General features: G+C 52.3%; 13 protein-coding genes across 13 annotated transcripts; 6 read left to right on the top strand and 7 right to left on the bottom strand.

The window, feature by feature from the left end:
• Positions 1-16: 16 nt before the first annotated feature.
• On the bottom strand, positions 17-2,222 carry VTN00DRAFT_536 (uncharacterized protein; the record flags this gene model as incomplete). The annotated part of the gene is made up of 3 exons (XM_069431882.1): positions 17-394; positions 440-568; positions 2,157-2,222. The coding sequence occupies 3 exons, from the start codon at positions 2,220-2,222 to the stop codon at positions 17-19; spliced, it is 573 nt and encodes a 190-aa protein (XP_069291244.1).
• A 1,132-nt stretch (positions 2,223-3,354) lies between these two features.
• Positions 3,355-4,395, top strand: VTN00DRAFT_535 (uncharacterized protein; the record flags this gene model as incomplete). The annotated part of the gene is made up of 3 exons (XM_069431871.1): positions 3,355-3,457; positions 3,519-3,789; positions 3,900-4,395. 3 exons carry the CDS (start codon positions 3,355-3,357, stop codon positions 4,393-4,395), a joined length of 870 nt encoding a protein of 289 aa, XP_069291243.1.
• Positions 4,396-4,818: 423 nt separating this feature from the next.
• On the bottom strand, positions 4,819-5,540 carry VTN00DRAFT_534 (uncharacterized protein; the record flags this gene model as incomplete). The annotated part of the gene is made up of 2 exons (XM_069431860.1): positions 4,819-5,078; positions 5,180-5,540. The coding sequence occupies 2 exons, from the start codon at positions 5,538-5,540 to the stop codon at positions 4,819-4,821; spliced, it is 621 nt and encodes a 206-aa protein (XP_069291242.1).
• Positions 5,541-5,680: 140 nt separating this feature from the next.
• On the top strand, positions 5,681-7,338 carry VTN00DRAFT_533 (uncharacterized protein; the record flags this gene model as incomplete). Its single annotated transcript, XM_069431849.1, has 4 exons — positions 5,681-6,150; positions 6,218-6,611; positions 6,664-7,106; positions 7,194-7,338. The coding sequence occupies 4 exons, from the start codon at positions 5,681-5,683 to the stop codon at positions 7,336-7,338; spliced, it is 1,452 nt and encodes a 483-aa protein (XP_069291241.1).
• A 1,494-nt stretch (positions 7,339-8,832) lies between these two features.
• VTN00DRAFT_532 (uncharacterized protein) lies at positions 8,833-9,120 on the bottom strand (the record flags this gene model as incomplete). Its single annotated transcript, XM_069431838.1, has 1 exon — positions 8,833-9,120. The coding sequence occupies one exon, from the start codon at positions 9,118-9,120 to the stop codon at positions 8,833-8,835; it is 288 nt and encodes a 95-aa protein (XP_069291240.1).
• A 508-nt stretch (positions 9,121-9,628) lies between these two features.
• VTN00DRAFT_531 (uncharacterized protein) lies at positions 9,629-10,387 on the top strand (the record flags this gene model as incomplete). Its single annotated transcript, XM_069431827.1, has 1 exon — positions 9,629-10,387. The coding sequence occupies one exon, from the start codon at positions 9,629-9,631 to the stop codon at positions 10,385-10,387; it is 759 nt and encodes a 252-aa protein (XP_069291239.1).
• Positions 10,388-10,397: 10 nt separating this feature from the next.
• On the bottom strand, positions 10,398-10,698 carry VTN00DRAFT_530 (uncharacterized protein; the record flags this gene model as incomplete). The annotated part of the gene is made up of 2 exons (XM_069431816.1): positions 10,398-10,562; positions 10,606-10,698. 2 exons carry the CDS (start codon positions 10,696-10,698, stop codon positions 10,398-10,400), a joined length of 258 nt encoding a protein of 85 aa, XP_069291238.1.
• A 508-nt stretch (positions 10,699-11,206) lies between these two features.
• VTN00DRAFT_529 (uncharacterized protein) lies at positions 11,207-12,605 on the bottom strand (the record flags this gene model as incomplete). The annotated part of the gene is made up of 2 exons (XM_069431804.1): positions 11,207-11,334; positions 12,029-12,605. The coding sequence occupies 2 exons, from the start codon at positions 12,603-12,605 to the stop codon at positions 11,207-11,209; spliced, it is 705 nt and encodes a 234-aa protein (XP_069291237.1).
• Positions 12,606-12,847: 242 nt separating this feature from the next.
• On the top strand, positions 12,848-13,872 carry VTN00DRAFT_528 (uncharacterized protein; the record flags this gene model as incomplete). Its single annotated transcript, XM_069431793.1, has 3 exons — positions 12,848-13,475; positions 13,523-13,546; positions 13,613-13,872. The coding sequence occupies 3 exons, from the start codon at positions 12,848-12,850 to the stop codon at positions 13,870-13,872; spliced, it is 912 nt and encodes a 303-aa protein (XP_069291236.1).
• Positions 13,873-15,306: 1,434 nt separating this feature from the next.
• Positions 15,307-18,291, bottom strand: VTN00DRAFT_527 (uncharacterized protein; the record flags this gene model as incomplete). Its single annotated transcript, XM_069431782.1, has 2 exons — positions 15,307-18,211; positions 18,266-18,291. 2 exons carry the CDS (start codon positions 18,289-18,291, stop codon positions 15,307-15,309), a joined length of 2,931 nt encoding a protein of 976 aa, XP_069291235.1.
• A 423-nt stretch (positions 18,292-18,714) lies between these two features.
• On the top strand, positions 18,715-19,202 carry VTN00DRAFT_526 (uncharacterized protein; the record flags this gene model as incomplete). Its single annotated transcript, XM_069431771.1, has 3 exons — positions 18,715-18,908; positions 18,976-19,005; positions 19,148-19,202. The coding sequence occupies 3 exons, from the start codon at positions 18,715-18,717 to the stop codon at positions 19,200-19,202; spliced, it is 279 nt and encodes a 92-aa protein (XP_069291234.1).
• A 292-nt stretch (positions 19,203-19,494) lies between these two features.
• On the bottom strand, positions 19,495-22,599 carry VTN00DRAFT_525 (uncharacterized protein; the record flags this gene model as incomplete). Its single annotated transcript, XM_069431760.1, has 8 exons — positions 19,495-19,734; positions 19,851-19,911; positions 19,976-20,051; positions 20,106-21,356; positions 21,413-21,602; positions 21,658-21,897; positions 22,139-22,499; positions 22,556-22,599. 8 exons carry the CDS (start codon positions 22,597-22,599, stop codon positions 19,495-19,497), a joined length of 2,463 nt encoding a protein of 820 aa, XP_069291233.1.
• Positions 22,600-24,794: 2,195 nt separating this feature from the next.
• VTN00DRAFT_524 (uncharacterized protein) lies at positions 24,795-26,962 on the top strand (the record flags this gene model as incomplete). The annotated part of the gene is made up of 6 exons (XM_069431749.1): positions 24,795-25,048; positions 25,113-25,136; positions 25,200-26,574; positions 26,633-26,649; positions 26,704-26,781; positions 26,866-26,962. 6 exons carry the CDS (start codon positions 24,795-24,797, stop codon positions 26,960-26,962), a joined length of 1,845 nt encoding a protein of 614 aa, XP_069291232.1.
• Between the last annotated feature and the right edge of the window lie 172 nt (positions 26,963-27,134).

Genomic DNA, 27,134 nt, shown 5'->3' with positions numbered 1-27,134 from the left:
GGCCTGGTTCTCCGAATCAAAGAAGCTGATCTTTCAAGGCCGATAGCGAGCAGAATGACGAAGAGGCGGGATAAGCATCAAGGTCGCAGGTTATATGTAAAGAGAACCTGTAGATCCTCTCAGCAACCGACCGGATACAGGCCAGGAGCCAGGGAGGTTCTCCCTTTTCAGAGGTCTGCCGGATCGAAGGGGTTCCAAAAAACAGGAAGTTCCTAGGACTGCTTTGAGCACGAGATGCTCTGGTACAGCAGATCTCAGAGCCGAACCCGGTCGGTTTCAGAGCTCTCTCAGCCACAAATGGGGTCGAGAGGCGGATTGAAAAGGGAGAGCAAGGGCAGAAGCAGGGGAAGACCGAAAACAGGATATGGGATATTGATTTAATGGACCGTGACGCCTTTTAGACCACAAAGGACCGCAGGGAGCTGCCCCGGACGACGACTCGGTACGGATCAAGCACAACAGGGTATTGTTTGTGCTGTCCCTTGGCACCGGTCAAAGAGCGCAACCGGAATGCGGGCACGCAGTGATGTCTCCCGGCTGAGCCACAGGACGCCTTACGGGATAGATGCTGTAAGGATACCAGTCACGATATTGGAATGTGCTGTGGTATATGTATGGAGAGGAGCTTCGCCGGATGGGCGTGTTAGTAGCAGTGGTAGTAGAGAACAGCGAAGTTCATTTCCAGGCATGGCAGCCCTTTTTGTCCACGGCTGAAGGGAAAGCACCTGCTTGAGACTCGTCCAGGGCAGTTTCCACAGTACATGGTCAGCTTCGAGATCGCCACGGCAGCAACCGGGCACCGCAACCACTAGCCATTGATTTTACCTTGACTCCGCGAGGACCAGCTCCGAGCAGCGTGTTTTATCTCCATCTTGTGCAGCCTTGCCCACGCTGTGTCCGTCCAGTCGATCTGCCGTCCGCCAATCAGACGCGGTTGCCCCAGATGGGGTAGTCGGGGACGAAGGGATATCAGAGGGGCCTTTGCCCGTCCTGCCACAAGCAGCGCGCCACAAGCGAGGGCCAAGACGAGCGTCACCCACGCAGGGCAACGCCTGGTCCCACGGTCACATCTGAAGGGATTATGTATTATGTATCACAAAGTCCAGCAGTAAGGACGGAGATCTCATCCGCTTGCAGACTTTCATCTTCCACGTGGGATTGAACCCCTTGCGTGGTCCGCGTAAGACTGAGGGAGGAAAGGAGTCAAGGACCGCAGGGCTCTCTTCCCAGCGGAAAGAGCACAGCGCCTGTAACAGACGCGGCAGAGAAATCCAATCAGTTGTCATCTTCCTTGGGAGATGCGGGCTGTAGCAGTGCACAGGAACAAAAGAGGCGAAGAGCTGCATCGGTGCCACTATGGATCTGCCTAGTAGTTTCCGGGCTCGACAAGATCAGCCGCTCTGCTGTATAGAGTACTGCACAGTACATCGACAGTACTCGGTACCCGCCGCTCGGCAGGCCGTACGAGTCAATTCCGCACTGTATACTTTCCTTTGAGTCGGTGGGGTCCAATACGACTTCGAGAAGTTCAACCTGGTCCTGGACAACAATAATTGGCTCTGGTTAAAGGCGAGATCCTGCGGCTGGACGATCAGCTGGGCTGCGGGCAAAAGAGGGAGAGCCAGGCGACCTGGGCCTGCATGGGAGGATTGCAGCTCCACCGAACATCATTCCAGAAATCCAGCAGCACGACGACGAGCGCTCCATACCGGGACATAAAAACAAAAACAAGGCTGTCCCATGTGCGGCAGACGATGAAGGCTCGCTCATGGGTGGAAGATCTTTAAGGCAGCACTGCTGCAAACTTCCGGGAGCGTCTTTACCCGTGATCGACCCCACGCGGGGAAGTCCGGTCGCAGACCGTCCAATGCTTCAAACATCGCTAGTCTTCTCTGCTCTGTCGCAGCCTACAGCGGACAACCCACGCCGAGGACTCAAAATGCGGGGAAGTTAGATGCTTGCAGATCCCATCGATTGATTCAGCTTCCCTCTGGGATGTCATGAGACGTTCCCAATTCAGCCAGCCATGGCTAGGTGACCCATCCACAGACAGAGCAGACAAGCTCCTCACCGGCAATAGGCACAGAGTCGCTGATCCGAGTCGTCGAGTCTCGTCTTCGCACTACATCGCACACAGTTGATTATATACTACATACCCCGGACATTGGATCTGAAAGCTTGAGCTTAACTTTGATCGGGAGACAATCGAATCGATTCCACATTTTGCGGGGACATGGTGAATTTCTTTATCTGGATTCTGTACACAGTATATGGTGCAGTGCAGTAGAGTGCACGGAGTGTATATAACCAAGTTATAGACATAACCCTGACCTGAGTAGTAAGAGGTTGTATCAGGTGCTGTCTACCTCAATAGGTACCTAGGTAGGTACCTAGTAGGTAGGAGGTATACATTAGCCGACTCAATCAATTAACGAATAACCCAATGGAATTGTTTCGTGGATACCAATCAATTGATCACTTTGTTCGAGTCGATATAGACAAAACAAAGTATGAGTGTAATCAAGCGGCTTTTCCTGTGATACCTGTCTCGTGAAAAATGTACACCTCCTACCCTCACAGAATAAATAAAATAGCATGCTCCAGCCTCGGACTCTTATTTCCATCTTCAGTCCAACCCCATTAAAAGTACAGTTACAATTACAATCATAATAATAGCCACAGTAACAGACCAACATAAGATTAGCAGCAATGATAAGAAGCGAACAATTCGACTCGAATTGGTTATCTATTATTTGTTACTCTGGTGTTGTGGTGGCATGATCTCGGTCTGGCCCGCACCCGCCCGTAACCGCGCCACACCCGCGCCGCCACGGGACGAGACGGATAACGTTGGCCGTTAGATCTGAGCGCTTTGACTGCTAAACAGCCAATGGCGACGGAGGAGATGGTAAGTAGAGCAAATTTCGAGTTCCATTTCAGTTACCATCATGGTCAGTTGACATCACTGCCATCATCAGACTTCGCGATCCATGATCAGGCCACCGCGGGGAGCGGGCGCGAATGAGGTATCTACGGAAGAAAACAAGGTGCAAGTCGGGAAAAGCCTGACTGCATCTGTCGGCGTCGACTACTATGTATAGAGCACAGTAGGTCCTTAGTTAATTAGATCTCGGTTTCAGGACGGATTGTTTCGGATGGGCATGAGCCAACTGGTATCATGTAGTTGTATGAAGGCATGATATATAGGCCCAGCTGTGCTGGGTGTCGTGTCTACGCTTTTTGACGAACATTGAAAATACTGTACGCCATTGACCTACCTCGCGGTCCCATACTATCACCAAGTTTACCCCTCCGAGACACAGACACTGTCGACCGTCGTTGTTCTGATAGAACATGTCTTGGACGCGCCCCGTCAAACACATTGACCGGAAAGACCTGTACACGAGCCTCGAGGCTCGGATCCAGTACCTGCATACTTTCCTCGACTTCAGCTCCAGTACGCACGTCTCCATTGTCGCGTCAGCTCCAATAGCTATGCAACTGCTGACAGACTGTAGACGACATCGAAGCCCTTATTACCGGCTCCAAGTATATCAAGGCTCTGATCCCCGCGGTCGTAAATATCGTCTACAGGAAGCTCCTTCAGTATGACGTTACCGCACGGGCATTCCAGACGCGAAGTACGAGCTTTGAGGGGCCGCTGGACGAGTTTCCGGACGAGAACAGCCCGCAGATTACGCACCGGAAGATGTTTCTGCGCGGTTATCTGAATAAGCTGTGCACAGACCCGAGCAAGATGGAGTTTTGGGAGTATCTGGACAAAGTTGGGTAAGTGCAGCATACCCAGGCGGGCCGTCGTCGGTGTGAGGACGGCTGAACTTGGGAAATATCATATCCGTGAAATACGAGACAGGGCTGACCGGTCTGAATGCTTGCAGAATGATGCATTTCGGTCGCGGCCGGAAACACCCTCTGCACATCGAATACGTGCATATCGGTGCTTGTCTGTCCTTCGTCCAAGATGTCTTCACCGAAGCGCTCATGTCGCATCCCCGCCTTCCTCTTTCCCGCAAGATCGCTCTGATCAGGGCCCTTGGGAAAGTGATCTGGATCCAGAATGACCTCTTTGCGAAGTGGTACGTCAGGGACGGCGAGGAGTTTGCTGGAGAGATGGAGGCGGTGGAGATCGAGAAGGAGGGCTATCTGCACGGAGAGAAGGTGATAAAAGGCGAGAGCAGCGAGTCTGAGAGCGGGAATGAAGGTGAAGATACCGCTCCTCCGTCCACCGCCACCGCTATTCCCGAGTCATGTCCGTTCCAGGGCATGGCGAAGGGAATGGCTGGATTGGAGCTCCAGCAGAATGCAGCGGCGGGTCATGAAGCAGAACGTCGGGACACGTCTTGTGTTGAGACAGGAAAAGGTGCTAAAGACTAGTCATGGGAGCGCAGGATTAAGACGCTGATTTGATTATATTTCTCGATTGAGTTGTACACAATGTGGGTTCCGGGAGAGGGTCTGCGGGACGACGCAAGGTTGGTCAACGGCATGTGTGAATAGAACTTCGAGCCGAAAGAATTGTATACCCCTGTCTGTCAATATCTCACACGGCATTGGTCGGAGAAAAAGACAATGTCAGATCTTTGTAATCTCCATACTCAGATGCAGGAACAGATCTAGGACCTCGTGCCTGGTGAAATCGGGTGGATTCCCTACGCCCGGCTAAGCCACAAGTAGGAACTGTCCGAGAGGATATCAAACCGTGCTGAAGATCCTCGCACAATTTCACCGTTGAAGCGGTGCATTCGATGCATCTGCCGCATCGGATGCCGTGGATTCGTCGAAAGAGTTGGATGGTGGCTATCGCCCCTTGTGCTGCGACTCGAGCTCATGTGGAGAAGGCCGCAGTAAACAACGACGCCAAGAGGGCGTGATGCGCTTCGGCCTCTGGGCGACCTGACAAATCAGCGCACGGGCATCGCCATCCAGAGCCTCGTTCGTGTTCCATGGCACGCGGGCGGGACAGCCCATTGAAGCATGACAAGCCGAGCAGGCAAAAACGCTACCCGAGCACGCGGCTTTTCTGAGCAATCGCGAGCCGGAAAATCGCCATCGTCGACCTGAAAAAGTAGCTAGTCTTGCGGATCAGAGAGATGGCTGGAAAATGGACTCCCTGGATACGCTGCACCGAAGCGTTGTCATGTTTCAGCAGACGGCCCACCGTTCGACGTCTTCTGCAGGGGGGATTTTCCGGTCTGATTTATCACAGTCGGATGCATGCTGCCGACAACGGAGATAGGAAAATACGAGGTGAAGCGTCGAACCGACGTGGATGCAGGAAGCGTCAGCGGCGTCCGCATCGCGACGGATGGCATACCCTGCGCTGAAGAAAATGCGCAGAAAATATGCGGAACTACTAGACCCTTGGACAGCAGGTGGGAAACCCCGTGGAGGGCGCTTCTCCAGCCTGTGGAGCCCGCGAGCGTTAGGCTTTCAACGCTGCGGACACTACTGCCACTGTCACTGACAACCGCCCCGGCATCGTCTGCGCCGCGGCCCCGAAGCCCCTGGCGGCTCGACATACAAATCTGCAGAGCAACCCTGCTTCTCGCCCCGATCGGGGCTTTGCATGACCGCCACCCTCAATATAGCATCCTTCCATGCTCTTCTCTCTCTACTCGACCTTCTGACGTGCTGAGCCGAACGACGACGGGTTTTTAGAATGGCTACCACCGGCGACCAGGCGGGCAACCTCGCGGTCGTTCCGCTGATCATCAACAACGAAGACGTCGTGACGGAGATCAAGTTCGATGTCAACAACCCCGTGTCCGGCCGGCGTGTCCATCAGAGCAGCGGTGCCTCCGTCGACGATGCCAAGCGCGCGGTCGACGCTGCGCAGGCTGCGTTCCCGGCCTGGAAGAAGACGAAGCCCTTCGCCCGCCGGGAGATCCTGCTCAAAGCAGCCGACGTGATGCTTGCCCGCAGGGAGGAGCTGATCCGCTACCAGATTGAGGAGACGGGTGCGCAGAGGCTGTTTGCGGAGGTCACCACGATGATTGGGATCAACTTCCTCAAAGACTTCGCGGCGAGAATCCCGACGATCGAGGGCAGGGCGCCAGAGCTTGCCGAGGAAGGGCAGAGCGGGATAGTCTACAAGGAGCCTTATGGTGTGATTTTGGGAATTGCTCCATGGTATGTGGTCCACGAGACTCCAAGCCACGTTGTATTGGAACTTCCAAGGGCGCTGACAGCTTTCTAGGAACGCTCCCTTTATCCTAGGCACTCGAGCAGTCGCCATCCCTCTCGCAGCAGGTAACACGACGGTCCTTAAGGGCTCTGAGCTTTCTCCCAAGTGCTTCTGGGCCCTTGGAGACATCTTCCGGGAAGCTGGTCTTCCGAAGGGATGCATCAACATCGTTTACCACCAGGCTTCAGACGCTCCATCGGTTACGACGGCTCTGATCGCCCATCCGGCGGTCAGGAAGATCAACTTTACAGGCAGCACCCAGGTCGGTTCCATCATTGCCTCTACAGCGGGCAAGTACGTGAAACCCGTCCTGCTCGAACTGGGAGGCAAGGCAGCTGCCGTCGTCCTGGATGACGCAGACTTGAACAGAGCGGCCATGGGTTGCACAATGGGCGCCTTCATGCATGTGAGTGCTTCCCTTCTCTTCAAGGCTTCGATTTTTCTGACGCACCCCTTAGGCTGGTCAAGTTTGCATGTCGACGGAGCGCATCATCGTGCAACGCTCCATCCTGGAGCCGTTCCGCAGGGTCCTGTCTGAGACTGCTGAGAAGGTGTTCGGCAAGGCGGCTCCGGCACCTACCCTGGTTAGCAGTGCGGGAGTCGAGAAGAACAGAAGGCTGGTCGCGGATGCTCTGTCCAAGGGTGCCAGCATCCTCTTCGGTGACCCTGAGGCCAAGGAGGCATCGCCAGCGAGCATGCGCCCTCTGATCGTGGAGAACGTGACCAAGGAGATGGATCTGTATTCGACAGAGTCTTTCGGGCCGACCGTGTCGCTCATTGTAGTCGACAGCGACGAGGAGGCTGTGGCATTGGCAAACGACACCGAGTACGGTCTGACTGCCTCCGTGTACACGGAGAATCTGGGCCGCGGACTGAGGATCGCCAAGCAGATCGAATCTGGGTAAGCCATTTGTTCACTCGAGCAGCTCATATGGATCTTTGGGTCTGTAGCCAGTTAAAGAGCGTCCACACTAACACTTGACTTCAGGGCTGTCCACATCAACTCCCCCACCATCCACGACGAGCCTGTCCTGCCCCACGGAGGCGTCAAGGGCAGCGGCTTTGGTCGGTTCGGAGGCTCGTCGGGCCTGGACGAGTTCCTGGTGACCAAGTCCGTCACTTGGCTCGATTAGATGTCCGTATCCGCAGCAGCGGTTGTTTGCAGTCTCTTCTCTCGTGGGCGTCTCGTCGGGTCGAGCAGTTCTCTCGGAGCGATGAGTCGGTATGAAAAATGCCACTGATGGATGGGCACATTTGATGAACGAACCAAACCAGTCTATGACCAGATATCCGGGAGGGTTCCTCGAGATGAGGAACTCCAGAAATATGAAATGATTCCCAATGTTTCTTCGCAGACATCCGTTGTTCGTGAGTAAATAATGACATGTGAGATGTATGTACCTAGGTGCACTATATTGCAACGGTTAGTAGTTTGCGGAGGTGGTAGTCTCTTCGTCGCACTGCGCGCAGCATGACCACCAGAGCCCCAGTTGCCTGTGAGCGCGCCTGCAGCATCATCACCACACAGGGCCGGAGTAGAGTTGACAATAAGTGCAACCCACGAGGGGCCCGCAGATATTTTTATAGGCTCCCTGCACAGTCCATCCCTTCCATCCCGCCGGGAACTAAGTATCCTTCTAGAGTTGCAGCCGGTGTCGCAAAGGGATCTCCAGCTGAGTTTGTCGTCTGTCCTGGCCTATCTTATGATGCAGAGAGGCTTCTGTCTCCTCCCGACTCAGACAAGCGAGCCGCAAAAGAGGGTCGCTCCACAGAGCCCTCGTGCCCAACAAACGGCCACGACGACTCTTGAGATGTGCCCCTGGCCGAGAGCGACTGAGATCGACGGACCAGCGTTACCGACACGGTGTTTTTCAATAGTTTGGAGATACATATAGATCTGATCGTCAAGAGGTTCCAACGATCTTATCCCTGGCGGACGATGTGTCCGAGACACGGCAGGGCAGGACAAGGCCACGCGATGCGGGTGATCATCGCCGATCTGCGCCGCTTGCCTCATCGCAACAGACTCCTTACCGTTCACTTATGTACTTCCGCAGTCAACGACTCCGTACTCAGGATACTCCGCGCTGCTGACTCCGTCCGCCGTCCAGGTCGGCATGTCGGTCTTTTCCCCTGAGCCGGATCGTAAAATTAATCTCACTTCAAACAACTAATCATGCTCACTCGCAGCCGTCGGAGAGTTTTGGCTAAACGCCTGCAGCGAATGGTGAAGACGAGACCGCACGCTTGTTAGCTTAGCGCTCCCGGTGCCTGGTGCCGCTGACTCCGTGATGCTACAACAAAAATATCATCGATCCTTTTGTCGCGCCGTCGAGCTTAGCATCCTTCGCTACCACCATGGCCGCCTAAGGCCAAGCCCATGCCAAGGGAAAAAACTGCCCCTCGTCGGAAGTCATCGCTTTTTTCCCCAATCGACGCGGGAGCAGCACCGTTGGGCGCTTGCAGTCTTGGACTCTTCAAGGACAAGAAGATCGTTCGTCCCTTGCCCGCCTTTGGTTTTGCCGCAGATCAAACCGCCGAGTCGGGTTCTTGCACGAGAACGACGGCCATGAAGGCCCCCTTTCATCCATCCTGTCTGACTGTCTGTTGTCACCAGACAGGCTAACTTAGGCCCAAAGGGACAGCGCCGTAAGCACGAACAGAAGCTGAACCTTGCAGCGGCGCCGTCGCGCTCTCAGAGTCACATCGTCGCATCGGGCGTTGAGCTGGAAACTCTCTTCCTCGGTGTTCTCCCACGGTCCAGGCCGGGCCTGCCAACACATGGTGAGCCTGGCATTGATGTCGACCGGTGTAGCGCATCGTACTGCGATTTTAATAGGCTTTTCTGCCTGTCGAAGCCTCGAGAGACGCTGCTGATGCCTGGGTGCTGCCCCACCGTCCGCTGAGGCTTTCATTTCACAAGCCTCTGGCGTCTGACGATGATTTGGCTGTTTTGACCACGGCGCTACTGTCCCATGCAACTAACCAGGTACTACGGAACATTCCGTCTGGAGTAGTCGGTCTGTACTCCATGGATGTCTCCATCCGGCGTCTGTGCCTGACCTGACCCAGAGTGGTGAGCGCTGGCGGGCCCTCCCTTTTGCTCGCGGCGCACCCCCCTTCTAAATAAATAAATATCCACCTGCTCCCCCAGGTCCCAGTGTCCCGGTCCCCCTCTCCTTCTCTTTGTTTTGTCCCGTCGTGGTCATCACAGCCTCGTATCGTGTAGCAGTCGTTCGTTCTCACTGCAGTCATTCCTTCTTTACCACCATCCTCGGGTTAGATATACTATCTGGCTCCAGTCCTTCTTTGATACCAAACCCACCTACCTAATATCATCTCTCTCCTTTCTTATTTGGTCGATCCAGATACCCGTTGAATCTGCAGAGTCAGATCATCTCTTGAAGAAGAAAAAAAGACAAAATGCGCTTCTCCATCCCCACCATCTCCATCCTCTCCGCCCTCGCGGCCGGCGTCGTCAACGCCTACACCCAGCCCAACTTCGCCAACTCTCCCACGGGCAACGCCATCGTCCTCCCGGGCCTGAACGAGCAGGTCCCCGCCGGCTCCCCCTACACCATCACCTGGAAGCCCTCGACCCCGGGCAAGGTCTCGCTGGTCCTCCTTCGTGGACCTTCCACCAACGCCGTTCCCTTTGAGACCATCGTCGAGGACATCGACAACAGCGGCAGCTACGTCTGGACCCCCGAAACCAGCCTCGAGCCCGATGTGTCGCACTACGGTATCCTGCTTGTCGTCGAGGGCACTGGCCAGTACCAGTACTCGACCCAGTTTGGCATTAAGAATGACCACTATGTCCCTGCCGCCTCGTCCTCTGCCGCTGCTGTCCCTACCCCTGCTACGACTTCCGTTGCTGTTGTGACTCGCGAGGCTCCTCAGGAGCCGACCACGACGTCCGCCCCCGGCATGGTCCCCGTCGACGTCGTCACCACCACCATGTGCGACTGCACCAAGTCGTCGACGCCGACTCCTGCTGCCTCCAGCGCCACCCCCACCGCCTCCAGCTTTGTGTCCGTCCCTGCCGGCGCCACCAAGACCGCCTCCGTTTCGGGCACTCCTAGCCCTGAGCCGCCGGTCTTTACTGGTGCTGCGGGCCGCAACACCGCCATGGGCTTCGGCGGTGTCATCGCTGCCGGTGTGGCTGCTCTCGTCGCTTTCTAAGTCTCTGCGTCTAGGGATGGTATTTTTGCTGGATTCTAGTTTCTGATCTCAGTGGGAAGAAAGGAAAAAAAGGGGGTAATTGGCTGTCATTAATCCCGCGACGCGAGAGCGCGATCGGCTGGTCCGGATTTAACAATATTCGAAAAGATTTTTCACCACATGTGTGCTCGCTGTGCTGTGCCATGCAAATTCCGTCCCTTTAAGCTGATCCGCTCGACGCGTTGTTTCTTATTACTGTCTGTCAATCTTGCAAAGGAAAAAAAAACATGTATGTACTGGGCGAAAGCGGAGTAGTTACCGAAAACCAGCATACGTATGGATGGATGTCGTTATGCATGTCTGTTAAGCTTGTAGCTCTAGTTCGTAAACTCGTAAGGTAACCCAAGTAGGTAACTTCCCCTTGCAGATAGTTACAAGGTTAGGTAAGGTGCCATCTGCCCAAATAGGGGAGGGGCCGTGGAGTACCTACCTAACTAGGTAACCAGTAGATCAATCATCATGTGACAGTCCATTCAGTGCATCTACCTAGTGTGGCTTATTTTAGGTACTAGGTTAGGTAGGTAGTTAGGTTAGCCCTGGAGTACTCTAACAGTCTACCTAAACCAAGTTAGATGAGATCCATTAGGTATCTCTACTGTAGTAGGACTAGATTAATTTAATTTTATTGAGACTGTCTGCCTCTACTAGACTAGGCTCGGTACAGTACATAGTACATAGCCAGTACGGAGTACGCAGTATAGCTTCTTCAGGCGGTACCGGTACTCCGTACTGTACATTACTGAAATAGAAATTTAAGACATTCCCTCCCTATCTATTTATTTATCTGTCTATTTGGGCAGTAAGGGGTGGGGTCAGGAGGAGGAGCAGGAGGAGGCTATCTATCAATAAATAGGTACCATAGTAAGAGTCGATAGCATGCATGCCCGGTCTGGATGCATGTGCGACATCTGTATTAGGTCAGGCTGGTCAGGTCAGATCAGATCAGATCAGATCAGAACAGATCCAAGAAAGAAGAAGAAAAAAAGCTCCAAGTATTTCGGGACCGATCATGCCAGTCTAGTCTTGGTTTGAGTGCGGGAGGTATCTAAAGCATGTATACATACAAGATAGAAGCTGGAAAAGCCTACTAAAGGCAGCAAGGTTTAAGAGCGATATCGTTCTCCTAGAGTGGATTTCCTAGCCACAAACAAACTCACCCACAATAGTAGTGTACCACTTTGGCTCAGGTGTTTTTTAAGGTCAACGCTACCAAGACCCGTCTCTAAGACATGAGCACTACAGCCCAATTATCAGAGGAGAGCATATCACATGCCTTTTTGTTTATCCCGCGTGTGTTGTGATAGAGATAATCTATCTCTTCTAGACTTCACAGTACAGAGCAGAGCAAAGAACTGATTTAAAAGATGTCTGATGGAGGTTTGGAGATCTTCAAAGCTAGTAACTCCCGCTCCTCTAATAGCTGTTCGGTTCAATCCAAGCCAGGCATGCACACCGTGTACTGCGCTCTCCAGGGCTCCTACAACCCAGGCGTGGTGCGGACTCGCTGCCTCTCCGATGATGACAAGATCGCCAGATGGTTGGACCATCTTGTTCCACATCTGGCTATACTGCTGCGGTCGGAAAAAAAAATGCAAACCGCACCCGCTGTGTTCGGGTCATGGTACCGGTCATAGGCATGATGGTCGATATAATTGTCGCTAATGAGCCTGTAGAGTTCTTCTTCTGACATATCATCGCTTTTATGAAGACGGGCAAGGTCACGGAAGAGCAGCTCTTTGAGGTCAGCTTCTTCCTCGACCTTCTGCGTGTGATCAGGATTGTCCGACATCAGAGCTCGAATGCGCAGAGCATCTTGCTGCCATATATAGGAGCGCAGCAGCACAGCAGGTTCCGTGGGAGGGTCATAGATGTCGTAAGACGGATACACGCAGGTGCCGGATTGTGAGGTCCGAATGACCCAGTCCACCCATCTTGACGTTGTTGCGGCCGAGATCATGTATCCACCATGCACGCTTGAACTTGATTCCGACCTTCGCGGCAGGGCCATAACCCAGGGACCGAATCGCTTGCTTCGTAGCATAGTATAGTTCAGACCGGCTTTGCTGGTGTCGATCCGCTTCAGGCACCCGAGTGTCGTGGAATTGAAGACACCCGCATAGGTATTTGTCTTCGTTTCAGGACCGTCCTTGAAATCGACCTCCATTTTCATAGTGCCCATCGCCCGAATGGGCTGTCACAGGGCACTCGTAGGTTGGCTTCTTTTGAAGGCTCGCTTCCATTCTTTTGGCTAGCTGTTGGGCGCCTCCGAGTATGCAATATCATTTGGTGTTTTTGTCATACTCGAAGTCCAATGACTCGAGCACAGTTTCACTATGCCCTTGATCATACCATGTAGTTCCCCTGAAAAAAAGACGTCAGTGCGTTTTAGCCATGGGTTGATCACATCACATTACCCGTTGAATGTTTCCAACCATTCAATTGTCTGGTAGTTGTACGGGGGTTGGGGGATCCGACTGGGAGGAAGGCGTAAGGGAGGATCCCCATGGTCACGACGACGTTAATGAGATCATGCCCTCTGAATTGCTCCAGCGCAATGAGGTGCTTACGGCTGCCGGCGCCATACCGTCTAAGATTTTCCTGCCCAATATCTGGTCAGGAATCAAAACCGTCGCGCGGGCTATCGCCAATGCAATCAAAGGCCTCTACACAGCTTCCGCCGAAGCAGGAGAGGCTCTGCAGCAAACCGAAATCGAGCTCGAGGAAATGGGTGAGCAAGAAATCGCGGAGGGCGGGGAGGCCGTGGTCGAGGAAGCCGTGGTGGATGGTGCCGCCATCGCCGGCGGAACAGTCTTCATTGGCGTCTGCGTCGCTCTGGCTGTGCTCTTCATGGGCTTGAGCTTTGTTCTGCACAACTCATTCCACCATGTTCGGATTTGGAACCTGACGAGGTACAAGATGGAATGGATCTACTGGTTCGACACCGAGCAGCGGGGAAGGGCAGATCACTTCTGGCCCCGTCAACTTCAAGGACGGACAGGTCACCCCTGTACCAATTTCCGGGGCAAATCGTGGTACACTTATTCCAGGTGTCCAAGGTCCGCCGCAGGTGTATTACGGTGACCTTGACGTTGCCAGCTCACATGAATACAACGGCATCGGGTACGTCCTTCAGCACAGACAAGTCCCTGTACACGGTCACGACATACTATGACATCCCATTTGTAGGCGATAACTCGACGAATCTCAGCTTCGGCACCGTCACAGACCTCGAAGCTTGGTACAAAGACAATCAGGGCAACAACCAGCGCACGGTTGCGCAGAGAACCAGCTCTGACGGGGCCATCACGGCAACAAGCACGTACGATTATCTGAGTGGCGAGCACGGTGTGCCTTCACAAACCGGCGGCTCGAGCAATGAAGCCTACTACTATCAATCCGTTTTGTGCATTGTCGAAAACGATCTCAAAGTCAGCGACTTGAAATGAGTACAAGCCGAAGTCACTCGATAGATGCTTCCAGGATTGGATGACATTGGACGATCTTTTTCGTCAAAGCGGTTCTGAAACATCCCCATGTTGCCGCTCTTTGTTGCTTTGTTGCTCTTTTCTTCCATCACAGTTGGTGCATGAGCATCACTGAGTTATTGCAATAAAAGTCCCCCCTTCCCACATCATGAATTCAACAAATTCAATCTGTCTTTGTCACATTTAAACAATAGTGCCCTGGGTTACCTTGACCTCCATCTGCCTTGAAGAAGAAGAAGAAGAAGAAGAATAAGAAGAAGACTGTACGGGCGCAGGTAAGCAGAGGCCCTAGGGTGCAATCCCGTTTTTGCAGAGCGAGGGCATTGTCCAAACTGAAGACTCTAAAAGGTGAACCATTCTGTATTGACCGAAGAAGAATAATACCACACTATAAACAACCTACCCACCTAGGTAAATAAGTAAAATAAATAAACATTCACTCTAACCCACAAGACATCCACATCAATCTCTAGACATATCATATTCCCTGTCCCCTATCCCAGGCAGAAATAATAATAGTAATAAACTGACACCTATACCCATACACTATTTGCGCAGCAATTAATTTAATGGGCTATCAACTAACTGTTTACCTTACCCCGTATTAGAGTAGTTAAGTAGGCACAGTACCTAGGTAGGTTAGGGGACTCAGTGACCGGATAGCCCAGCGGGCATGTGCGACATCCGTTTCAGGCAAGTCAGATCATATGGATGCTAAAACAGGTTGGGTCTACCAATAACAAACGACGGAATATGACAAGATAAATTTAGTTTTACGAATCCAATTTAAGTCCATCCTTTGATTGGAAACTACTTATGTATAGTACAGTGCAGATTCTCGAATCAAACTGACGAAAGAAAAGAGAAGAGACCAATAATTCAACTAAAATGTACATGTGAACGGAATCAGGAAGCCTGCAAGCCAAGTCAAGTGAATAAAATAAAAACAAAGGAAAAGGAATAAAGTGAGGGAATCAGGTCAAGTCCGAGTCCGAGTAAACGCCTTCCAAAACAAAACAACCCAACTGAGCCGATTGTGCCCATATCCGCCTGTCATCAAGTCGTGTCCTTCATGATTGGTCATTCAGTCGTAAAGTCGTGACGGCGTGTCGCAAGATCGACCGGATCGGTCCTTGGTGGTTGGCGATGGTTCGCAGCCATTGAGTCTCTGCTGAACTGGCTGCACCTTTGGTCGAATAATCCAACAAAAGAAATGAAGAAAAAAAAACAATACTGAACACTCAAAAGGAGAAGAAATTCTGCGCTGATTTCGAAGATAGTGTGAGCAAAATAATATGAACAAGAGAATGAAATCTTCAAGTCCAGCGAGATAAGTCAGTAGCACCCAAGCCTACCCAACAGAGCACGATCCCTCTCCAGGCTATGACAACTGATTCAACCGGTAAGAAAGTTGTCTATGGCGAGGTTTGGCATCCAACCATGCGTCTGCGGAGGGTCATCATCAAGGGCGGTTGATCCGCTGATGTCAGAAGCAGAAGCATCGTATCGATGCTCCTCAGTCGTGTCGGGGTATCTTGGAGCTGGTTTCGGTTTAGATCGAGGTATAAGGGATTTGCATTCCGGATGACATCGATCCTGGCAAAATTGACTACGTGAACGGTCTTCCAGGAGTGTCTCTGGGCCATCTTTCACAGCCATACCGATTGCAAGCACAACTGCAAAGGAAAATTTTGCCCACAAACAAAGAGAGCGGCCAAATGAGGAGGTCCTCCTGGGAGGTTCTTCGGGAAAGCTCTCGGGGATCTCATGTCGGACACATTGCAATCTCTGGTTGCCGTACGTAGCTTGACCGTGTAATCGATCGTTCGCATCCAGCCTACAGCCGTGAGCTATGACCGGCGGATGGTCCAAGAGTGTGGAACGTTTCAAGTGGATTGCTCCAGAATAACGATGCCAGTCGTAGTCATCAGCTTCCGATGAGGGCTGCCTCCTGAAGCAGTTATCTCTGCTCTGAGGCCCAAGAAACAGTCCAAGGACCCACCAAGAGAGCTTCCCCATTCGTTGCCAATTGCTATGCCATGCATTAGCAATGACTCTACGTGCAAGCTCGGTCGGATGACGTTGTAGTTCTCTGAAATAAGACAAATATCTGGACAGTATGCCGACAGCTTGTCTGGGTGCCACTCCTGCAGCTGGTGAGCTCTTGGTAATAGCTGTTGAAAGCTCCTTGTTCTTAGCCTTTGTCCTATCCTTATCTGATAGGTACTTCCGATACCTAGTCGAGAGATGTCTGGTAGGAGTCTCGGCATAGTCATCGGCCGAACTCAGCAGGATCGTAGGCATGTGATCTCGACGTCCTCCTACAATGTGATTTTGAGAAGCATCGGAAGTTGGGGCTTGAGGAGCACTCTCACTCTCAAAGTAGAAGTCTTCGTCTCCTTCCGGGATAGTTTCTTCGTGTGATCTGCTACGTAGAGCATTATCCAAATCCATATCTAATCTTTGACCAAGGTTGGGTGATACATCGGACTTGGTTCTAAGTCTGGAGATGGCTTCCTCGAAAGTCTCATAGTAATCAGTACGACCCTCCAGCGCGTTGAGAGACTCCTGTTGGGCCCAGGAAGGATCGCGTCGGTGGTTTGTAGAAGGGTTATCGTACTCCTGGTCGTCGTGGAATGCCGTTGTAGGATCGAATGAAGCCTGTAACTCCCGTTTGGGGGAGAAAACAGACTGGCGAGAGCTCGAAGGATGATGATCGCCAGTAGCTACAGGCAGGATAAGCGGTTTCAATGTGCATGAACCAGAAGGGAATCGGCGCATCTTCTTGTGCCGGCTCTGAAATTTGCCTAGGCTATCAGGAGAAATGGGAAACGGCAAGCTCACAGACGAGGCGGAAGAGTACTGAGATATCATCGAAGACCGTTGTGATCTGGGTGCAGATGACAAGAACATTGAGTCTCGTGTAACTGAAGTAGATTCGGAGGTAAAGCCACTCTTCGCCTGGTCATCGAAGATGGATTCCCGCTGGCCCGCACTTTTGCTATCGGCATCTCCAACGAGAGGATCCGACGCGTCACTCAGGTCGTTCCCTGCCTTTGCACCAGGGAAGACAGGCGGCTGACAAATACCTCCGTTCTGGGGCGACGGGATACAAGATATCATTGATTTTGGACGAGCCAACCTGGGACCCCCCGGAGAGACTCCGCCAGATCGATAGACCGAATTCCGTGACTGTTCCAGTTTGGTTGGCGACTGCGCAAGAAGCTCTGTCAAGACATCGATCCTCCGTTCCAGGTTGCGATTCGTCGAGCTCAAGGCCTCAGCGTCGCGCAGCTTTTGCGCCTGCATCTCGTTCTCGTATTCCAGCTCATTGATCTTCCGATGATCCGCTTCAACCTGTCCCTCCAGTTCTCGAATCCTAGCCTTCAACTTGGACACCGTCTCGGTCCGCGAATCCATTTCCTCCCTCACGCGGTGCTCAAACTTGCTCTCCCACTCCGCAAGTTCCTGCTTAAGCATCCTAATCTCCGCATTCCGGGATCTCAACCGGGAAATCTGAGGCCGTGACGCTGACGAATTTACCGCGTCCAATTCGTTCTGGGAAGCCGCCAACTGCGTCTCCAGGTGTTCGATGTATCTCGTAGTCCCGTATCCCGGCCGTCTGTCATTCCTCCTCTTCCGCCTGGTGATCGAAGAAGAACTGTACAGCAAGGGCGAACCGCCGCGGGCAGACTGATCTCTTGACTTCATGGCGTGCTGTTCCGTATCACTACCGTCCGACTGAGATTGATCGAACGATATCGGGGAAGTAAGAAATCCGCGCTCCTTTGACGGACAAGGCGAAAGAAATAAGTCCTCAGAGTTGCTGTTGTTGTCTTGCGGAACGTCTTGTTGAAACAACGTCCTGACGGACGGACGGGAGAAAGGTTGTCGATGGTGCCGTTCCGTCGAATTGTTAATCTCCTGCAGTACGTTCACTCGTCTTCGCGAGGAACTGGAGTTACTGTTGTGATCCTGGGTCGACGACGGGTCCGGGCCGTTCTTGTTCTCGTTGTCCGTGTATATCTGAGAGCCCCCCGACGTCGACCTCCATGCCGTCAGGTTATCCGATATCCTTCGACCCGGGAGCTGGGGAGCGCGAAAGCCAGCGTTCCGCAGCTGGAGCCGTCGGGTCTGCAGGCTGAAGGGCTTGTCCGGAGGAGGTTTGAGATGGGGAGGAGGGGACGTGGACAATGGAGGGGAATGAGGTGGGTAGTAGAAGGCCCTGCCGCGGAAGGATCTCCGCAGTCGGCAGCTGTCATGGGACGTGGACGTCGAGGTGGTAAAAACATGATCCATCCTGCGGCGAGATTCGTCGACGAGAATAATAATAATAATAAATCAGCGTCCATGCCTCAGCGCAATTGGCCAGCGGTTCATCGCCTAGAGGAGCGGCATTCCGTGAACCGAGGAATGAACAGCAGCCGAGTGAAGGGTCGATGCTTGGCTCGTGATTGGGGCCTCTTCGTTTAAAGGTTGCAGGCATAAGATGGCATATTTTTTTTTCCCAGGGCAATTGATTCCCCTAGACAAGACTCCGAGCAGCCGGAGGCGAAATGAAACCGCGGGCGAATGTCTCGAGACAGCAAGATGTACTTGTCCAGCGGGGACGTAAAGCGTGTTCCCTTGCATGTTATTTGTTTACAGCTAGACCGTCTCCAACAAGGCCGTTGAGCTCCACCGGCGTTTCCCTGTTCTGTTGATGCCTTGAGCGGCCTGCGGCTTCCCCTGGCCAGCCTTGTGCCTGGCACGTGACCTGCAGCCTGAGGTTGATCCTTACATGACAGCACCACCCGACCGGACATGTCTGCAGAGAGGGACCCTCTGCTGGAAGAATTAAATATCACCTTTCTCTTCTCCCGTCTCTCCGAATGTGCCTGCGGCACCATCTCTCCTCCCGGGGACCTGTTGACCCCTGTTTACACTTTGCTGCTCTGGGCTAGTGTCCCCCGAGCCGACGGAACCACGGGTGATGTCACGCCCCTCCGCTACCATCCGTAATTAAGAGCTGTCAAGCCCCTGAATCTTCAACTCCAAATCGGGCTCAGCAAATAACAACGATAGTTCTCCTTGGTCGAACCGTGGGAGTGTCCGGTGAGCCCTGTCTGGCGAACTTAAATAGCCATATTTAATTAACTTCAAGAACGGCCCTGCTAATCTCGCGTCACGCCGCGTCGCGCGTAGCCCATATGAATATTTCGGGCTTAAGAGGTTTGACTAATGATCCTCGTGGCAGGTCGTCGCCTCGTCCACGGAATGTGCTCCAGTACGATCAATCCGGCAGCATGTGATTTGTTTCACCAATCTTCTCCACAGCGCTTGAATGCAGATAATATTGACGGAGTCCGGAATAGAAGAGGATCAAAGGTGATCTAGTATCAAATGGTGGATGGGTATCAATTTCTATATATGTCTACTCCAGACGATCAGCACATGGCGTCCAGGGGGGCCTCGATCAACCCGAACCCCTTAAGCACTAGTAACCTCCTGTCAATCATGGTCCCTTGGAAGTCTGGAAAATCCAAACAGTATATATCCATCAGCGGTCATTAAATGGCCATAGTGCGCATGCACAGACGACTCTCACAGTGGCAGGAAAGTCCTCGAGTTCCGGAAATTTCGCACTTCCTCGTCCAGCGCCGCAAGTAGAGCACGGTCACCGGGACTCAGATCCTCGGCATGGATGGCAGATGACGACGGCGCGCCGATGAGCGGTTTCAGGTCTGCTTGACACACCGTGTCCCGGGTCGGAAGATCGCCGTTTTGGAAGTAATTGCGGATTGCTCTGGCGATGCAGAGAGAGGGTGCTGTCAGGGTAGTGTGCTATTATTTCGGCAAGCAGTGGTCAGTCTCTGTATACATAGTCATAGGTAGGCATATTTTCTTTTCTGCAGCGAACAAGCTCCTACAGTCAGGGTAGAACCGCATAGATCACTTACTCCTTCGGAATCTTGTTGCAGGACAGCCGAGCCAGGGAAGTTCTGGGACATCTTTCGAGCGCTGTTTTGATATAAGTCCATGGACACAGACAGAGAGAGGGCCATAGGGACCTTAGGATACTAACTTGCGCAGCGGAGTCACCGGGTCAAGGGTGTTACCAATGAATAGAAGAGGATGTGACGTATTTCCGCCGAATGGACCTGCAAACCCGTCAGTCAAGAGTAGTATTATTGTCAAAAGCAAGTCAAACATACCGGTGAATCGCCACTTCGCCTTCGCTTTCCATCCAACGCAATCCAAGCGTATATGCGCCCAATAGTCGCCAAGTGTCTCGCTTCCCGCCTTCAGGTCATCCCAATATGCCTTGAAGCCTTCCCTGTCAATGTCACCTAGCTTCTCAGCGTCTGTGCACAGGATGGCCGATGTCGCGTACTCGTCGTTCTCTCCTGGCACAGTGCAATCGCGAGAGAACGGGCCCGCGAGTAGACACTCGTTGGACGGGCATGATGGTTCGCGGCTCCGCTGCTTGAAGTCCGCAAATGCGGAGCCGTTACCGTGCTCGAGATCTGCGAGTAGGCGCGCGAACAATGGAAACGTGATAAGTGGTTGGTACATGGCGATCCGCGTTAGCACTTTCACATCAGTCCAGGTAATCACTTCAGGTCCTCGTGTAGGCGAGGCGGGAACGGGAACCGATTCATTCCAGATGTCGGAAAGGAGGTTTCTGTAGGCGCGCTTGATGGCATGGGGACCACCAGGTGTGTAGAATGGGCAGCCATCGGGACCAGCTGTATCGCAGTACAGAGTGAAGCGATCGAAGATAGCATCTGAATCGACAAGATTACTTGGCCCTTTCGTCAGATAGTAATAGTCAAGGTCGACGACACCGTCAAGGACAACACGCGCCACCCGGTCAGGGTACATGGCAGCGAAGGTGGAGCCCAGCACTGTGCCATAGGACCGACCCCAGTAAAGAAGTTTCTCTTTCCCTTTGTTCCAGCGGGTCCTTGTAGCGATGGATTGAAATTTGTCGCGGCCGTTCTGGAGGTCGTAGACTTTCTGCGCAGCTTCGCCTTGCTTTTCTCTCCACTGCGCATGGCGTTCGATGATCTCAATCATGTCCCTGGCTACTGGAGAAGTGTTGACGTGCTCTCCAATCGCCTCTTCTCCGTTCACACTGGTGCTTATCACCTCAGAACATCCGTCGATAAGAGCTTTGGATCGCTGCCAGTTCCGCATGAAAGATGAGTCCGAGCTTCCTAGCATTCCGTCGGCTTCAACCTGCAGCTCCCAGTTCTTTCTTGCAAAAGTGCTAGGGAAGCACGTAAAGGCAGGGGTGGTATTGTTGACGCCGCGAGGGTCAAATCCAATGATATCAAAATACTTTGGGAGGTCTCCAGACGCTTCATCAAACTCCGACTTTGGATCTTCATCTGAGTCGGCTATAGTTTGCAAATTCCTGCCAGATAGCAGGAGCTGGACCACTCCTGAGCCTCCAGGCCCACCTAGTTGTCGGATTAATCTCTGGCTACCTAGTAATATTCGAGCGGCGTTTAGTTACCTGGATTGATCAAGATCGCACCGCCATATCGGGGATCCGTCACCGGGACCTTGGCCGGAAGCCTAACAACGGCAATGGCAAACTCGCGGCCCTTCCCATCGGTGCGCTGGTAGTCCATAGGCACCTCAAGCCTTGCACACTGGAGACCGTCGAAGCAGTCATGGTATTGAATTTCCGAAGATGGTTTTATCTATGACTTGTCAGCACAATATTCTGCGAGCAGGCAAAAGGGAATAGATTCTTACCTGCACCCATGTAAATGCAGACTGTTTCTCTACATTTGTGACCCCGTGAGCTGCGCCCCTACCATCTTCAAAGAAATATGGCTGCCCGACTGAGAGCCAGAATATGGAAGCAAGAGCAATCAGAGCAAATGCCACTTTACGCACTATTTGGTGCCGTCTGCATGGTGTGCCATTATGCCATTGGGGAGGAGAATCCCCGTTAGAGCGGGAGCACCCTTTCACCATAGCCGCACAGATGTCCTATCCTATACAAATACCAAGAGTCAAGGATAGGTGGCACTCCCGGTTTTCTCCCTTGCGACACTCGATAGAGACCTCCAACAGGTGATTTTTTTTGTGGAAAGGCAGCATGAAGTCGGACCCCCCAGGGGACAGAATGCGGGGCAGCAGGACCACAGGAAAGGGAGAAACTAAGTATTCCTCGACTTCACACCGAGGGCATATGTAGGGTGAGGGTCTCTGAAGACAGGGATACAAGTACCGGTACAAAGGTTGTAGGGTCGAGAGGCGGACGGGGCAGCACGAGGGAAACGCAGTGTGTGGGGGACTCGGTGCCACCCGTTTCTAACTGCCCAGAGTCAAAGCGACTTCGTCGTCGAGCTCCATCTCGACTCGCGATGCTCTGTGCTGCATCCTTGGCCGGTGGTTGGTGAGACCACCGCACACCGCAAATACTAAGCGCGAGGCCGTCCATCAACAGCAGACGGTTCGCACAGTAGCAGCGCTGGTTCGACGGAGCGTCTGCGGCTGACTTTTGATCCGGCGCTGCAAGCCTGATCAGCGAGATAAGGTCCTGATAACGGAGGAGCCGGCTCCGCAGCGCAGTGCGGGTCGCTCCGATCCTTGCGTTTCCCACGGGTCGAGCTTTGGAAAAACATCAACAGTAACCAACACCCACCTGCGGCTCGGGCCCCACATTCCATGTCTACTGTACGCAGTCATGCTGTCTATGCCCGTGCTGTGATCTTCCGATAACCCAGTGCGCCCCTGAGACAGAAAAACCTGGATCGGTAATGTTCTTGTTGATAAGGCATCTTGTGTTGGACGGCTCCTTCGTGGAAAATGTAATCTCGAAGGATGTACCGACGAGTTGCCTCAAAAAAAAAAAAAAATGGCGGGAGGCCTAAGAAATGTCTTGCTCCCATTCTCAAGGACTTAGTAAATACTGAACTACCAAGAGTAATCGATTATTCAGACTAATATGCGGTGCTTCCTCTTCAAGAAATGCCATAGTGGACTGACTCATAGTCATACAGGCAGTGATATACCTAGGTACCCAGGTCATCTAAAGATTGCAGTTAAGCTGTTGTGTACCTAAGTTCACCATGAAGACTACCCCATAATTCCTTCTAACCAATCGTTTCTCGGTTGTTGTTGTTGCTCTGACAATCTGCTACTCTGTCAAACGCGATTGGCGGACCGACCGATCACACGATACATATCCCTGTCGACGTCACAGAGCTCCGTGGGAATATCATTACTGTATACAAAAACGCCAGCTTCGGTTGAGATCGTTTTCTGTTTTACTTTCTTCCCGCAACAGGCCAGCTATTTAAAACCTTCTCACACACCATTATCTGTAACCCCGTACCTTTGACGCATCATATTAGTCCATACCGCAGTTAAAGATCAACAAACACAAAATTAAGACATAGTGTTTATGGAATTATGAATGCAAAGTGTCTGATACTGGCTGGATAAATGGTTTCCAATAATCATGTGTTCCTTTTGTCCGCTCGATCTTAGAGGAATCCCTGGGTGGTGGGGAGGATGCCAAGAGAGATCTCCCGAAGTGGCAGAGCTGATATCCGAGAAACAGTGGCATTATTGGGCCAAAGATCAGAGTTTAAAAAGCATCTGGGCTAATAGGGTTCTGTTCAATTCGTCCACAGCGGCGCCGCTATGTTGGGTTCGGGGCTGCTAAAGATCGTCCCGCAGAAACTGATGAGTTGCTGCGGGACCCCATAAAAAAATTCATAATAGGCTCTAGACAGGTCGTGATCGAGAGTCGAGATAGTCTAACGACAGTTGTACACATCATCACTGGCCGAAAGAGGTGGCCCGATTTTCATGCCCTTCAGCCTTCAGCCTTTGCACGTAAGAAGCCAAGAAATGTGCGCATTGCGGGTCGCATGACGAAGTTAGATGTGCATTCTTGCATAACGTCGACTGGCGATTTCGATGCGGCTTGGGACGCAGCCCACACGGGACAATCTCTTCTGGGCACCGAGATCTTCGTAGCTAGATATGTGGAATGGGACCGAAATCTCTATTACCGCGTTATTGAAACCTTAATTCCCAAGCGCCGAGGATATCTCTCCAGAACTCTGGGACAGTTCGGTCTGATGGAACGAAACGATATAGGAGACTTATCGCGTGGGTTTATCTTGGATTGACACTGGAGTGCAATCCTCTGCGCCGGAACAGATCCAATGTGACAGTCCACTCATATGAACTTGTTCTTTTCGAGCTGAAGCTTGCTGCTAGCCGCTATGGGACCGATGCGGGGCGGCGGGAACGGCAAGTCGAGACGCCCCGGGCACACTAGCTGGCGACTCTGTCGTCTCGCCTTGTCAAGGTGAGAACAGCTCTCTTATCTCATTGAAAAGCAACAGAAAGAGGCCTGTGAGCTTCCAGAATTGACCAAGAACGCCTTTATCAGCAGATCCTGCAAATTGCAGGCAATAATGGCCCCTGCTGCCGACAGGGCCATGCGACTTGGGGGCGGTTGGCATTCCCGCGGCAGCTGTCTAGATGCCGGCCAGGCGTACCTGGGAGATGTTAGAACAGCTTTCGAACGAGTAAAGGTGGACCAATTGGTAAGCCACGACGGACGGGAACAGGATGCGCAGCATAGCGCATTTAGCTTGCTCTAGCCTCCAGCTACGGGATTGACTACTTACCTAAATTGAGGCACCATAGTGAGCTGGACGGGAGAATCAAGTTGCACAGCTACGATAAGAAGCTCGCGGAGTGTATACCGTAATGCCCTCTTACTTCGTTGCTTGTCGCACGAGGGGTACGGCGGCGATACATTCCCCTAGTTGAGATCCCTTCGACACTATATACAGCATTCTGTCGTCTTCATGGCTTTCTGTTGATCCGATTGAATCCACACGTCAGCTTTATTCTTCAAGATGGGCTTCTTTGACGCTGTTAAGGCACAGTTTCTGCCTTCTCCCGTACGTAGCGATGGATTGTCTACAAACTCAGCTCACCTCAGCGCAAGTCAGACGATCACTGAAGGAGAAAAGAAGGGAAAAACCGATATCCAGGAAAATGCAGTCGAGCCAAGAGTCATTGAATCGGGCCCTGAAGCTGCCGGTGTTGCCAAAATCGAAGCTGCTCAAGCAGTTTGGAGCTCCAAGGGGAAGTACGTCCTCTTTGCTAGGTACGTTATCCACGTCCATGTCGGCATATCTATTATTCCAGGACGAAACTGACAGCCTTACTAGTCTGGCGGCGATGATGATTATTTTGTGAGTGTTGAAATGTCATGGCAGCAACGTCTCATCTCCTGACCTCGTCCTCTTTCCTTGCAGTGAATTAGACAATTCGACAGTCGGTACATACAGAACGTACGCCGCGTCGTCATTCAACGAGCTGTCAATGCTGGCCACTCTCGGTACGGCGGGCAGTATCATTTCAGCTGTGTTTAAGCCACCGATAGCCAAGATCTCCGATGTCCTGGGACGAGCAGAAGCGTACACCATAACGGTTTCATTCTATGTTCTGTCCTACATTCTCTGCGCGTCGTCGAAAACGTTCAACACATATGCTGCTGGCTTTGTTTTCTACGCGATTGGCCAGACCGGCACCTCTCTTCTTAATTCTATTATGGTGTCTGATCTCTCGACCATGCGGTGGAGAGGCTTTACATACAATATTATCTATGGCCCTTTCCTGATCACTCCGTGGATTTCTGCATTCATTGTGGACAGCGTGGTGAACGTAATTGGTTGGCGTTGGGGAATTGGGATGTTCGCTATCCTGATGCCCTTCTGTGCCAGTTTCATTATAATCACGTTGCTGTACTTCCAGCGTCGAGCAGAAAAGAGGGGAATCGTCCTCACTGAAAAGCTCACCATCTATGATTTCTTTTCGCAGATTGACTTGGGTGGTATCCTCCTTCTTAGCGGGGGTTTCACTATGCTTCTGTTACCCATTACTTTGGCCGCGACGACGACAAGCCGCTGGAAGACGCCTTGGGTGGACGCCCTCATCGTTCTTGGTGTCATAGCCCTGATATGCCTGTACCCGTATGAAAAATACGTCGCCAGACATCCTGTGGTGCCGGTCCGCTACCTCAAGACATTATCAATCGTCCTCACATTCGCACTCACTTGCATTGATAACATCGGTTTCGGATCTACCCACACCTATCTCTACGCTTGGTCAATTGCTTCTCACAACTTCTCTGCCAGAGACGCTCTCTTTCTGGCTTACACTAACGGAGTGATGCAGTGCCTCGTCGGGATGGCCACCGGGCTTGTCATGTACAAGACAAGACAGTACAAGTGGCTGGGGGTGGCCGGCGCAATCGTCCGTATGATCGGATACGGTGTCATGATCCGCCTGCGAACCAGCACTACCTCCACGGCTGAATTATTCATTGTGCAGCTCATCCAGGGCCTTGGCAGCGGAATTATTGAAACTGTCGTTGTGGTTGCTGCGCAGATTGCTGTCCCTCACGCGGAACTGGCTCAGGTCACGTCTCTAATTTTTCTCGGATCCTTTCTTGGGAACGGAATCGGATCTGCTGTCGCAGGGGGTATCTACACGGATACTTTGAAAGAACGTCTTAGGTTCCGCATGGGATCTGGGGCGAACGAGGCAGTGATAGACAGTGTGTATAACTCCATCACCAGCACCCTGCCAGCATGGGGCAGCCCCGAGCGAACGGCTATTAATTTAGCGGTGAGAACTCACCCATTACCTTGTTACAAGAGTCTGCATACTGATAGAGTTCGTATAGTATTCCGATGTCATGGGGTTTGTCAATCTGCGGTGTCCGAATGGAAAATGACAACTGATCAACTTGCGTAGGTACATCAGCATTGCCGCATTGGCATTTTCGGCTCCAGTAGTCATTATCGCCTTCGTCCTTCCAGACAAGAAACTTGAGTACGTGCCTAATTCTGAGCTCTGTACGGCATTATTGCATTCAACGTGCCTATCAAAATGGGATTCTAACAGCGGCTTGTCTAGTGACCGTCGCAACCTTGTCTCGAAATCTGACGATCGCACGCCATCGGTACCATCGCCGGCAGAGATGGAGCCCAAGAGGGAAGAAACGGAGAAATAGACCCAATCATCTAATATATAACGAAGTAACGAATAAAGTGTTATGACACGTTTTGTGATATCATTTGCAACCGCGTGGTTTCTAGCCTCTCGATGTAGTCAGATATGCGACGTTATAAAGGGGTCGAGGGGAACGGATCTAGGATGAAGCTTATTGGCCATGGAGCTTCGAC

Source organism: Thermoascus crustaceus, assembly GCF_041956765.1.
Source record: "Thermoascus crustaceus strain CBS 181.67 unplaced genomic scaffold VTN00scaffold_1, whole genome shotgun sequence".
Taxonomy (NCBI): domain Eukaryota; kingdom Fungi; phylum Ascomycota; class Eurotiomycetes; order Eurotiales; family Thermoascaceae; genus Thermoascus; species Thermoascus crustaceus.
Note: the sequence above shows the minus strand (reverse complement) of the source record. Positions and strands in the feature narration are given on the sequence as shown.